The sequence below is a fragment of the Telmatherina bonti genome (genome assembly GCF_933228915.1).
Source record: "Telmatherina bonti genome assembly, chromosome: 22".
Lineage (NCBI taxonomy): Eukaryota > Metazoa > Chordata > Actinopteri > Atheriniformes > Telmatherinidae > Telmatherina > Telmatherina bonti.
In genome coordinates this window covers 35014570-35029052 of record NC_136631.1, presented here as the reverse complement: position 1 = coordinate 35029052, position 14483 = coordinate 35014570, and the positions used below count along the sequence as shown (strand labels likewise).

The 14483-nt window shown below is 39.3% G+C and overlaps 1 protein-coding gene across 1 annotated transcript; it reads left to right on the top strand.

The window, feature by feature from the left end:
* Positions 1–322: 322 nt before the first annotated feature.
* On the top strand, positions 323–14392 carry capn3a (calpain 3a, (p94)). The gene is made up of 21 exons (XM_079261908.1): positions 323–620; positions 1024–1093; positions 1955–2073; positions 2499–2632; positions 3195–3363; positions 4062–4145; positions 4302–4396; positions 4483–4560; positions 4799–4959; positions 5051–5220; positions 5411–5422; positions 5552–5760; positions 7069–7105; positions 7297–7374; positions 7453–7510; positions 7737–7801; positions 8848–8916; positions 9132–9210; positions 10013–10129; positions 13262–13320; positions 13510–14392. Exons 1-21 carry the CDS (start codon positions 369–371, stop codon positions 13534–13536), a joined length of 2142 nt encoding a protein of 713 aa, XP_079118034.1. The 5' UTR covers positions 323–368; the 3' UTR covers positions 13537–14392.
* The last annotated feature ends 91 nt before the right edge of the window (positions 14393–14483 follow it).

The following is a 14483-nucleotide window of genomic DNA, read 5'->3' as shown; positions in this document are numbered from 1 at the left end:
GCTGGCCTTTGTGTCACCCAACAATGATGGCACCAGAGCACAAGCAGGGAACGATCATTGTTGGGTGTTAGCCAATGGGAGTGCGGCAAATGCATATTGAGGTGATGTATGAGTTTTCTGTGCATGTGTGTGTATGTGCGTGAATGGCAACGCAAAGGTGAATGCATTTGAGGTGAATGTGTCTTTCACACTAAGCGTTTGCATCTGCTCTGTGACGAAGGGGAGGGGGACGTCACACAAAGAAAGAGCCAATCAGATATTAGCTGTTTGGATTTATGCCAGGGTCTTTTGGCTTGTAAGACTTTAGTACAAGTGGCAAAGACAAAGTTTGAAAAAAAAACCCCAAAACAAAGTCAGCCGGGGAAGAGATGCCATATACACCGTCTGGCTTTTTCTGCGACCGGTTGATCCGGGAACGAGAGAGGAGAGACGGGGAAGGGTCTGTGAACAAGCCCCTCCGCTTCAATGGCCAGGACTACAACACACTGAGACAGGAGTGCCTTCAGAGGAAGGCCCTGTTTGAGGATGATGCTTTCCCAGCCACTGTGGAGTCTCTGGGCTTCAAGGAGCTCGGACACAAGTCCAACAAAGTCAAGAACATCGTCTGGAAGAGGCCCAAGGTAGGAGGGGGGGTTGGCGTATGGAGAAGCACGTTGAGCCCAAAGTTAAATAAAGAGGGGATGGATCACACACATGGGAGGTGGGACGTAAGTTTTTACAAACTAGCGTTAAACCTGTGAGGAAAACTGCTTTTTTCCTTTTTTCCCTCCTGGTTGGGTTTTTTTTTTCCATTATGAAAAATAGATTCCTACCTGGAGATGCAAATGGGGATTAAAATAGCTCCCAGCAGTTCTGCATGGATGGATTGTTGCTTTACTTCCACTTGTGCCTTTATTTTCCGTTTCTGTTTCCATGGCTGGAATAATTTGTGACTTTTTGATAAGATGTTTAAATTCTCATTGAACACAATGAAAATCCCACTGATTCCTGGCCCTTAACTCCTCTTTGTGTTGCTGTCTGCAGGAGATCTGTGAGAACCCTCAGTTCATTGTTGGAGGAGCCAGTAGGACAGACATCTGTCAGGGAGATCTGGGTAAACTGCCTTTTTCTACTGTTTTAAGCCCAGAAATGACATCCCGGTTTCAAACAGAACTACTTTCTGTATCTACTGGAGGGAACTGTTTAGAGTAAAAAGATTCAGTAATAAAGATGTTGTGTTTGACACAGCCCAGCAGAAACATAGAAAAGCATACTTAATAGCTGTTTCCTGGTGCTTTTGAGGCTGATTGGTGCAAAATTACTCAAAACTGGGTGTGCAAAGAATGGTAAGGACGTCAGTGTGCAGTGACAGCTCGGGTGATGACAGGTTTGCATACATCCCATGGATCCCCTGCACATGGCCTCTCGGCCTGCAGAGGCCTCTGCCAGTATTTTGCTTACTCTTTTGGAAGGGAATCCAACCAGCAGCACTTCTCATTGTTGTTTAGTTTAGACTGCAAATAAAGGGGACCAAAGGGACAAAGGTCCTGGCAGACACTGTTAACTCTTCCCTGTTGAAACACTTACATTGTTCCCAACATGACAGACACACACCTGGACAACTAACAAAAATACAACTGTCAGCACTCAGCAGCCATCTTTTCTCCTTCTGGGGGGAAATTTCTACTGTAAAAAGAAACCCAAAGATCAACAGGAATTCCTCTCTTAAATATATTTTGTTATTCAGGAGGGAAAAAAGATGGCTGCTGAGTGCTGACGGTTGTCTCATGTTCTTCTCCTGGTTTGTGATGAGTTGGAGAAAAGGAAATGTATTTAAGTTTGATAGCAGATTTAGGAGTAATGTGACTTTTTCAGACAAAATCTGCTTTAATATGGGCTTAACAAGTGAGCTTTTATACTATTCCTCTCCCAGGGGCTGAAAGAAACGTATAAAAGACATGATTTATGTGTTTAGGTGACTGCTGGTTGCTGGCTGCTATCGCCTGTCTGACCCTGAATGAGAAGCTTCTCTATCGAGTGGTTCCCCAGGAGCAAAGCTACACTGATGGCTATGCTGGCATCTTTCACTTCCAGGTGAGAAACAGCCATTCATGTCCCAAATGAGCTCCTGACAAAATACTGTTTGTGTACAAGGATTAGGAAAAAATGACTGATAATGCAGGATCTTAAATAACTAATCAGTTCTCTACCTGAGTATGTAACTATTCATTTTTATTTAGCTTTTGCTTTAGCCTGTTCATTCAGCGAAACATATGGTTTTATTGTTGTTTATTTTATAAATGATGATTGCTGACTGAATAAACTTATCCAATCATATTATATCCTATTAATGATAAAAGTAGATATTTGGTGGGAAATTTGGGACAAAAACAGCTGATTTTTATTTATTTTCTGACATAAATTTAAGACTTCAGGCACAAAAGAACTAAAATCTTAAGCAACCCAGGTTAAAATAAAACTCACCTGATTCTTTGCATTGTTATTTTTCTGTCCATCAGTTCTGGCGTTATGGTGATTGGGTCGATGTTGTCATTGACGACCGCATCCCAACTTTCAACAATCAGCTGGTTTTCACTAAGTCGGCTGAGAGGAACGAATTCTGGAGCGCCCTGCTGGAGAAAGCCTATGCCAAGTGAGTTTTTCACCCTTATATATTTGATATGTTCCAAATGAATTCATATTACAACAAAAAGAGTTTATACGATTAGACTGGTGTCATTCAAGGGCTGTGACGATGTGCTTTTGTCCCAATTTGATTCGATTCTGATTTTTTGGCTGCCAATTCAATTTAAATTGTGATTCTCACAATTCTTCAATATTGTTGATTTTTGTAGATTAAAAACAAACAAAAAAATGTATAAAACATGTTTTTGCTCGTCATTTTTCTTGATTTCAATTAGCAAAAAAACAACACAGAGGCCAGACCATCATTCTGCTGCTATAATGCCCAAGAAGACAAGTAAAAAGATCAATAAAAGTAACAAAAATGACAAAAATTTTATAATGTATTATTTTTATATATTTGAAAAAAGATTTTTTTTATTAAAAAAATCCATATTAAAATTGTGAATAAAAAAAAAAAATCCAGATTTTCAACTTTTTTAAATGAGATTTTCCCACTCCTAAAGTTTAAGTTTAAGTAGCAGGTTAGTAAAACAGAAAAAAAACTCTGTTTCATGTTTTTCTGTGTCCAGGCTTCACGGCTCCTACGAGGCCCTGAAGGGTGGAAACACCACAGAGGCCATGGAGGACTTCACTGGTGGTGTCACTGAGTTTTACGAGATGAAGGAGGCTCCCAAAGAGCTCTACAAGATCATGAAGAAAGCTCTGGAAAGAGGCTCACTCATGGGCTGCTCCATTGACGTGAGACATTTTTTAACAATAAAGAATGAAAACCAGGAGTCTGGCTCAGATATTCTATGAAATATTAATTTATTTCCTTTTTTTTATTATTACTATCATTATTTTTATTATATATGGGGTGGCTATTACATGACAGATAAGAAACAACAGCAATTTACATCATTCCATGAATGCCCCCCCCCCCCCCCCCCCCCCCCCCCCCCCCCCCCCACACACACACACACACACACACACACACACACACCTGAGAAACCCTGGTTAGAACAGCAGAAGAAAAAAAACCAAACTGCAAATAAATAAACAATATTAATATATTCACTCTTACATCTTTTTACTTGTATGTATGTTGATAGAAATGTAAATGTCCACTTGTTTAATATTTCACATATCAATATTTACTTTTTATACATGTCCTCATCCACACGAACACACACACATGCATATATATCCATTTATACACACTCATCCGTACATACAGATTCATATATTTCAGTTGATATTTAGAAGTGTTGTTGCTGTTTTGTTGTTTTATTCTTTATAGATTTATCTTGCTTGTTTCTACCCTTTTGTGTGTGAGCTCTACAGTAACCTAAAAAACTCAAGATTTTCAGATAAAATCAAACTGTTATTATCCAAATGGCACTTTAAATCTATAGTTTTGCATAACGGAATGGTTTTTCTGTGTGGTTTTATTGCAGTCGCTGGTTCCTGCTCGCTTTGAAACTCGCACAGTGACGGGACTTGTCAAGGGTCACGCCTACTCTGTGACGGCAGTGGAGGAGGTAACATAATATGAAATGTGCATTACAGTAGATGCATTTCTCGGTTTATCATTTGCAGATCTACAATTCCTGAAACATGTCAATCAATAAAATAAATCTAATGGTGAAATCTGGATTTAATCTTGGGATCATGACTGCTTTCTACGTTTGCTTCAGTGTAAACCGTCTCAGCACAAGGAGTCTAAAGTTCGCCTGGTGCGTCTCAGGAACCCGTGGGGTCAGGTGGAGTGGAACGGACCCTGGAGCGACAAGTGAGAGAGTTTTCATAACTAAATCTTTTCTTTTTGACCTCAAGTTTACAGTAATCTGAACTCCGAAGTTAATTCCTTTTCAACAGCTCAAAGGAGTGGACCACTCTCTCTAAAGCTGAAAAGGACAAATTGCAACACCAAAGCGCAGAAGATGGAGAGTTCTGGTAAGCGGTGTGTGTAAACAATGATAGTGTAGCTTTTAAATTACACATATACCGGGTCTGGAGTCTGATTTTATCTCTGATCAAAAGTTTATGTCTGTACAAGAAGAGAAAATGTCACGTTAATTCAGATATCTGTGTCTTTAATGGGGAAAGCATGTTGGATTTTCCACATTCTTCCACCCATCATGTCATACATCTGTTATAAATAAAGCCCAATGTGTCTTATGGTGACATCCAGGATGTCCTTTGAGGACTTCAAGAAGAACTACACCAAGATTGAGATCTGTAACCTCACGCCCAATGCCCTGGAGGACGATAAGATCCACAAGTGGACGGTTTCTGTAAATGAGGGCCGCTGGGTGAGGGGCTGCTCTGCTGGAGGCTGCAGAAACTACCCAGGTGCAACGTCTATCCATCCGAAATAAACATTTAATAAGCAAATCTATGTGGAAACTAAATAAAACATGTTCATTCCTCAAACACCATTCAGACACCTTCTGGACAAACCCTCAGTACCGTCTCCGACTGCTGGAGGAGGACGACGATCCCGAGGACAACGAGGTGGTCTGCACCTTTGTGGTTGCACTGATGCAGAAGAACAGAAGGAAAGAACGCAAGATGGGAGCCAACCTCTTCACCATCGGATTCTCCATTTATGAGGTGTCCACTTAGGCTTTTACTGACCGTTAGAAGACAATAAAAACACACCTGAGTGAAGCTTTTGCACTGAATATTCAATCTAAAAGTTGCTTCTGTGGCGTGTTCTGACTGTGCAGCACCATGTTAGGATGTCATCAATCTGGTTTTAGTTAATATCAATAAAAAAGATGTTACTTCTGTCTTTCTGCAGGTGCCAAAGGAGGTGAGGATCGAGTAAACCAAACTCTCACACCGAAGCAGCAGTTTGCAACTCACTTCTTGTGTGTTTGTGTGTATTCCCACTTCACCATCTCATTTCCCACCTTCACGTCTGTGACCATCTCCCCTGCAGATGCATGGAAACAAGCAGCACATGCAGAAAGATTTCTTCCTCTTCAACTCCTCCAAGGCGCGCTCCAAGTCCTACATCAACCTGCGCGAGGTGACGCAGCGTTTCCGCCTGAGCCCCGGCGAGTACGTCATTGTACCCTCCACGTACGAGCCCCATCAGGAGGGAGAGTTCATCCTGCGAGTCTTCTCTGAAAAGAGGAACACCTCAGAGTGAGTGGGTGAGGGTGAGCAGGGTGGGCTGCAGGGGGCGAGCTGGGCTGAATCAGCAACAAATGGCTACATAGCTTTTCCCCTCAGAGCATAACTAAGTTATAAGATATCAAATCCTTATTTTGCTTCATTGCTTTTGATTCTGCATTGCTTTATAGGGCTGGGTGTGTAAACTCAACATATATCAGAACCATATGGGCAATTGGTATTGCTTAAACATCTTTCATATAGCAGATAAAGTGTTTTTTTGTTGCATTTGATATTATTTTACTGTTTTTGAACTTCTATTTTACTTAATAACAAGATCATTTTAGTAATGATTTGGTAATTTAGTTCAGTTAATTGCTATGATTATAAGATCACTTCTCACGTGTAAGTGGCTTTGGATTAAAGCATCTGTCAAATTACCATAGAATATTCTATTCTATTCTATTCTATTCTATTATATTCTAGTAGTATTAGTACAACATCACTACAAACCATGTTAAAACAAAAAAAAAACTAAAGCAGAAATAGTTTTTATAGTTTTAACAGTAGGTTTTGTTTTTTTTTTTTTAAATAGTTTTAACAGTTTTAATAGTTTTTACCAGCACCCAGCCCTGTTTTCTGTCCCGCATAGCGAGTTGAGTGGTGATTTCTCTGCCCCTCTATGTGCATGTTATAGTGCTGTTTTGTGTGTTATTGAGGGTGGGACAAAAACCCACCCAGAACAAACCATTTTAACGGCGATTTGATTTGTAGAGCTGGAAGAAATCGGCCCCAGTTCGAAGCTGTTATGGAATCTTTTTTAGGACAAGCGACTTCACATTCGGGCATGATCTGGTAAACTGTCTAAATATTCAGTGCTGCATACCGGAGCCTCGGGAAACCAACCACCCCATGGAGGACAAGACGGCAATGCAGAAGGACCGGGACCTGATCGTGTGTCAGGCTCTCTGATGGATGTGCACAGCAAACCCTCTGATACGCTTTAGATAAACAAAACAGCTTTAGGTCTCACTTAATTATGAAGAAGGGTTAATGGGAGTTTTCAGTAATATCAAGAAGAACCCTCCAGCAGACTGGAAGAAGCATCAAGGGGAATCAAACCAACACTTAACTTGCAGCTGAATTTTTGCTCAATTATTTCTATATCTTTTCATGCAAATTGATGATGAAACCATAAGCCTTTCAGAAACAGCATAATAAGATGGCTGCTTTACCATCTCAGGATGTTATTATTCCACTGATGCATAAGAATACAGGCTTATGTTCCTGATGAGATGATGATGTCACCATGGTGACTGCTGTTTGTTCGTCTTCACCCAGGGAGATAGAGAACAGGATCGAGGCCGACCATCCTGTGGTGAGTGGGATCTGTTCCACTTTTCATTTATTGAACATTTGGTTGCTTTAACTTCTTAAAATATTATATTAATAAGCTGCATCAGGTCAGGTTCTCTGCTTCAACATCTGTCCTTGTTGCCTTCAAGGCTTGAATAAAGTTAATTAAAAGAGTGATCTTGGATTGATGTTTTTCCTCTCCTGATGCCTCAGCCAGCGCCAGCCTCAGCGGGGGAAGAGAGCGAGGAGGACCAGCAGTTCAGGACTATTTTTCAGGAGATAGCTGGCGAAGTGAGTACAGGAGCACACGGAGGAGGGGAAGCTGGTTTCAACAGACCCATTGTGAATCCCCGCTCTGCTGTTTTTCAGGACATGGAAATCACAGCCAATGAACTAAAAAACGTTCTCAACAGAGTGATCACCGAACGTGAGTTAGTTGTAATAAACTGGATTATAGATCTTATCCAACTAGCAGAGGGTACCTTACGTTTAACCTGATTTCCATGAAAGCATACCTCTGTGCAACTAATAAACACCAAGATGGTTGCTTAATGGGAATAATTAGTATCTTACTGGAATTTTAGTAGCAGTTTTCTGCAGCATTTTCTGAATGTTTCTTAGTGCCCGCGCTGTCTGTGTCTCCTTAACCCCAGATAAGGACCTGAACACAGAGGGTTTCAGCCTGGAGAGCTGCAGGAGCATGATTGCTCTGATGGACGTATCCTTTGTATCAAGTGCATCGGGCTGGCTGTGTTGTCTGTGGGAAGCACAACCTGCCGAGACCCGTGGCAACTCACAAACACACTGGCGTTTGCTTCAACCTCTAGTGGTCTTAAAATAGTATGTCTTCTGAAGATTTAAATACATGTGGAAGGTTTCATTTTTATTCGATGTGGGAAACACTGACTTTTGGTTAGTGAGAAAATTGTTATGTGAAATGACTTTATTGGAGGAACTAGTCTTGTTTTCATGCTCAGATGTGACACTGAAGTTCTCAACAATCTGATTCTTGTTCAATTCTTCTTTTTATGATAGACCACCTGTTATTGATGGGGAGCAGATCTGAGCTGCAGCATGGTCAGACAAACTCATGCATGGAAGTCATGCAGAGTAAGATCTGACATAATTGTGCTGAAACTAGCGCTTACTCCCCATAGCTATGACCTTAGCATGTCTCTCCAAACATACATTTCTGTGTCACCTTTGATATTTAAGCCACTACAGATTCATATACATGGTGATGATACATATACTACATGTGACATTTGCATCAAACTCCCCAAAACGCTCTGGACTGGAACTCCTGGATGAAGGACAAATGCTATGGGGGTGCATCAGTGTCAATTGCATAAATTAATTCCATGTGTGTGAGTGTACAAACTTCTATGATATCTTACATTAATCAATCATTTTGGGAACTACAGAGTAGTGAGTAATAATGCATACAGCTTTTTATACCCAACTTTGACACCCTCACCGGTAACCACCTTAATCTGCTGATTGTAAAACATTGTAATGATATTATTTGTATAATAACTGTTAAACCTTTTCAGTACAACTGTCCCAACTTTTTCATCACTGTGTTTATGTTTCTAAAGACAAGGAAGTTGGTTGTGAAATTAGTTTTGGAACTTGTTTTCTAGAAAACGTTGCCACTTTTCAGGGATTGAGACCCAGTTTCCAGTTAATTTAGGCCAGTTAAAGCCGTGTGGTCTCTGAGTTGACATGTACTGACATGTTTTGGTCCTGACTGTGAGTATTTAGATGGATGGGACAGGTAGACTCAACCTTCAGGAATTCAGACATCTTTGGAATAAGATAAAACAGTGGCAGGTGGGGATCCCTGTTGTTTTTATCTATAATCCCAAAAAAAATATGCTCTGCTGTTGTAAGACAAAACAATCTTTCCCCCTCTTGTTAAAAGCTTTATAAACTTGCAGTTCTGACTTTTTCCAACCAGTTTTCAAGTTGGAGCAACATGGTACAGTAAGTTGCCACTCAGTGTGATTATTTACATGAAATTAACTGGGTTTTTTTTCCTTTTTCAGGGAATCTTTAAACACTATAATGCTGACCAGTCTGGTAGCATCAACAGTTATGAAATGAGGAATGCTGTCAATGATGCAGGTAATAACACACACACACACACACACAAATATTGGTTATATACAAATAAAACATTTTAAACCCAGTATGTATTAAATTCAATCATTATTATAAGTGATGATAATGTTGTCTTTTTTTTAAGTATAAGTTTTCACCATGAAATGCATTTTATATTTATTAATTTATATCATCTGTTTAAACTGCAATCAGTTGTTAAACTATAGCTTTCAGATAAGTCTAACTTACCCAGATTTCCCTTCTGAGATATAGTATAATTGAGAAAAAACATAATATAAAGATATAAATGTGTTTTAGTTAAGTATAAGTACGTTAAATTGTACTTTAGAGCAAGTTTTTTCAGTTTAGTTATTCTTAATTTACATAAAACACCTGATGGGTTTATCACGGTCAGACATGCTTTGTAGATATCAGTGAATATATCACTATTTTTTAAAGGTTAAAAACTAATTAAACTGATTAAAGTGTTAATGCATTTTCCCATCTTAAAAGAAGAATCTAGTTGCATTTCCAAAACTGATTGTCCTTCTTACCAAGTGATCATGTTGATGAGATTCTCTGTGTTTTTAATACAGCACCTGTAGCCCTGAACGCAACTTAACATTCCTGCGAAGCATTTGTCATTTCTGTTGCCGTGAACATCTTATTGAGATTATAGCAGAAGATGATGGAGTATTATTTGTTGTTATGAAGCAACATTTTCTGATTTGTAATGTAAAATGAAATTCTGCCATGACTCACAGCCCAAACTCATCCTCTAAATGTTCTTGTCACTGTACAGTCATGTGTCTTATGTCCCATTCAGGCTTCCGTCTCAACAACCAGTTGTACGACATCATCACCATGCGTTACGCAAACGAGAACATGAACATCGACTTCGACAGCTTCATCAGCTGTCTGGTTCGCCTTGAAGCCATGTTCAGTAAGTCAGAGCCTCGTCCACACTGAAAAGTAGAAAGCATGAACTAGACTGAGTGTGTCAGATAACAGTTTATTGTGATGTTGGAACATTTTTAGGATTTTATCCAGACTGCACTTTGCAACTTTGTACATGTTCATGAGGACACTTAAAGACAACTAACCAGAACAATAAATGACAAAAACTTTCATTAGATTTTCAAAAGGAAATGAAAAGAATCCAGTTAAAGAAAACTAAACATCTTATTTCTAATAATTTATTTACTCATAAAAACAATGTGTCAGTACGTTTCTGTCAGCTGCAACAGTTGTTTAAAGCCTTTGCTCTCAGGATCTGGTTTATCTGCAGCTAAATGTTTTAATAGACGGTGGAAATCCAAGGAATTTGGGAAACTTTGGGAGGATTTTTTTTGGAGATTCTGCTAAACATCCAAAAGCTCCAACTATCTGATTTAGGTGGTTTCCTCACAAGAACATCCCACTTCCAGTTTTTCACGAGATTTGTTGAATGAAGTTTTAGTCTTTTTTTAAACCCTTTTTTAAAAAAAATTATGTGTTTTTTCCCTTGTCCTCTTCCATAACAATGTTTTTCTTTAAGTACAAACAATTCTTTTTTTATCCGCTTGGAATTAATGGTTCCATCTGTTGGCAAGCTGCTATGGCCCAGGCGCAACAAATCTGTTCCAAACCATGATACAACCACCACCATGTTTCACTAATAGTATATATTTCTCATGCTGAGATTTAATAATCCATCCGATCATCTACCCACTCACCCATCCATCCATCTTCTATATTGCTTATAGCAGGGGTGCCCAAGATCTACCATCGAGCTGTACCATCCTGCAACCTTTAGATGCAGCCCCTGTCCAGCACAGCTGGGTCAAATAGCTGAATTTCTCTTCTGCATGTCATCCAGCTCTGCAGAGGCTGCTAACGAGACACCTATTTGATTCAGGTGTGTTGGAGAAGGGTTGCACCTAAAAATAGCAAGATGGTAGATCTCCAGGACCGGACTTGGGCACCCCTGACTTATAATAACAATCATCAGTTGAGAGGAAGGGTACACCCTGGACACGTCGCTAGGCCATCACAGGACCAGATACTTCTCATTTTGACCAATAATAATAATGATGATGCTTCTAAGTTTAAAAAGGTGTACATTGATTTTATTTTCCCTGCAACCATCTGGCTTTTCCACAATGCTCTTTGTTTAGATCTAATATTGGTTTTCTCTTTGCAGCCCTGCTGTTCTCATCATTATTTGCTGACCATAAACTTTAGAATGAAAATATAGTTTCATAAGATAGAGGTTACTTTGCAGTATTTCGGCCCGTGCTCTCCTGGCTCGGGGTTAGAGTTTGGTTGGCTGACCACTACAATGGAGATCACACTGATTTTGAGTTTACTCCATTGTAGCGGAGTCCAGATTCTTCATTGCAGGTTTTCTGTTTTTTAAGCCAGATAAACATCAGCAACTATTTAAGAAGCCTTCAGGAATCATTTTGTCCATAACATGGTGCATTTCTGTGTGAATGTCAGCCATCATGTTGCTTGAACTTGACTTAATTTCTCTAAATTAACTGCAAATCTATGAAGTTCACGGCGTTTACCCCCGTCACAACCCCAGGCGTCGGCACGTGTGTTTAGATATCACAGATATGTAGTATTAGCATATGACTGCAGCATAAACATAGCAACAACAATACTGACTACACTAATCCTTTATTCTTTACTTTCAGGCAGTAAAAGAATAAACACACTGTGTTGTTGTTATGCTTCATCACAGGGACGTTGCATTGTGAGAAAAGTGTAATTTTGTGGATTTAGGCATCTTGTTATTTTTATCAAGATTAGTTGAAACTGTGCCTTAGGCTGATGTTGAAAGCAAAAGAAAAAAAAAAGAAAGAAGCAAAATGTGTGTATCCTTATTTATCCTTATGAAGGAGAGTATAAAACGTTAACATTTAGAGGCACACTAGTTTAGTAAAAAATTATACAATCCAAAAAAAGAAGTGGGAAAGTTGTATAAAATGTCAAGGTGAAACAGAATGAAATGATTTTCAAAAGCTCATAAATCCATATTTTGTCTCAGCTGAACAAATAATATGCTAAATGTGAGACATTTCACCGTTTCATGGAAAACATTAGCTTGATTTTAAATTGATGACATCACACCCCAAAACATTTAGAACCACGTTTTACCTCGGTTCAGCGTCCCTTTTTAATAAATGTATAAAACCTGCACATTACTGAAGCTCTGCCCATCTTTACTCCTCAGAGACTCTGCCTCTCTTAGGTGCTCCTATTTTTTTTTTTTTTTTTTTTATACCCAATCATATATCCAGCCGATTGCCAGTAAGACTTAAAGCGGCTCTATGATGCTAGTTCTAGATTTCTGAGCTTTCTACAGTGTTTTAGTGTTGAATACTTATCAGACATATGAGCGGCACCGTTTTTTTTTTTTTTTTTTAATCACCTAAACGGATGTTTGAGTTTGTTCCCATGGCGACGGAAACAATTGGTTTTAGTGAGTTTTTTTTCTACTTTGAAATTTTAGTATGTACCGGGGGAGGGACTCGGTGACTGGTCATCTTCTCCAGGTTATGCACGTTGACAAGAAGAAAGCCACGCCCACCTTCACTGCTCAGTTTAACTACTTCTTGCAGTTGACCAATCAGACGCAGCGGCAGGACATGGGGCGGAGCTTTCTCTGTTCCCTTGTTTCTGGCAGACGCTGATCTGAGAGGATCAATACAAAATGAATGAAGGGGTTTGTGAAAAATGCTTGATTATTTTACCTCTTCTGGACTTGCATATTAAAATAAATTAGACTGAAATGTGCGAAATATCACCACTTTAAATAGCTGCAACATGTCCCTCCAGTTGTTCCCTTTTACTGTTCCGCTTACTGTTCAAGCCTTTTATTGTCCCTCTGTTGTTGCTGCAATCTTAAAATACCAAATGTCTCACGTGAAAAAAATTGCATTCAGTTTTTATTAACATATTAACCAGCTTTTCAATTATTTTTCTGTTTTTATTTCCTGTGTTTAAAATGTTATGACTTGTTCTGGTTCTAAGACAAGGAACAGCATGTGTTTGGTCATTTCTGCAGCGTGATATTTTATCTTCTCAGGGGCGTTCCAGGCCTTTGATCAGGACGGAGATGGCACCATCAGACTTAGTGTCCTGGAGGTACAGTCATGATTATATTGTAAAATCCTTGAAATGTAAAATCTAAAAATCTATTTTTAGCAGCTTTCAGTAGCTGTTTATAGTGATGAATATCATTTAAAAAATGGCTTCATACTTCTGAATTATCACAGTTGTATTCAAGAGTGGATCTTGATCTATTTGAATTTTAATCTTTATTTTCATTAACAGTGGCTCCAGTTGACCATGTATGCCTAAAAAGAGGCCCATCATCTTCCCGGTGAGCTCCAATCCACACGATGGCCAGACCTGCCAGCGTTTACCTCAATATTCAGTGTGCCCGACCGCCGTTTGCTTTCATCCGCCTCATTTCCAGCCTCCCCCACTCCATCACCTCTGCTCTCTTCACTAAAACGTTCCTCCATTTTCCATTTGCAGAGGGTCTCAGACTTTCTGCATTTTCTTCTCTGCCTTTGTCCTCCCATTTTCATCAAAATATCAGTCTCCTTTCAGTCATTAGCTTTGTTTTTGTTTTTGTTTTTTTAAAGACACCTTCACCGTTGTATCATTCTTTTCTCAGGCAACAAACACACACAACCTCTTTAACTCTGTCACAATACCTCACAGAGCCTCTCATACAGCAACCTGTATTAGTTTACTGTTGATCTTTAGTAGCTTTTCCTTTAAACACAGATTGCTTTCTTCTTCTGCTATCAAACTGAACAAGGGTTTTTTTTTTTTCCCCTGTATTTGTCCCAGTGACCTGGGCTCTGTGGTGGACAGTAAATAAAACTGTTAAATACTGAATCCTCCCTGTTAACATTTCTAATAACACCTTTCTTTTAAGCAGGTCTTTTACTGACAAACTGTTTTATTCACCTTTTCATGTGGGATTAGTCGCCCCACTTCATCCTACCAGCACTGAGTCCTGCTTCTTCTGTTCATCTCAGACCAGCCAGCAGGAACTGACCCTTGACACATGTCCAGTCTACCAGTCTTTACACTCTGCACATGGATGGATGGGATTCAAGAACAAAAACTGCAGAGCCAGCAAGTTTTTAAATCCCCAAACACAGACGATCGAGGTTCAAAAATGGATTTGAAAGAATATGGCTAATGGGTTGGACTGCAGATTTTTTGTGATTTTTCTTATGAAGGCTTTGGTCAAATGAGTGTACTGAATTTTTAACCATTTTAACCAAATA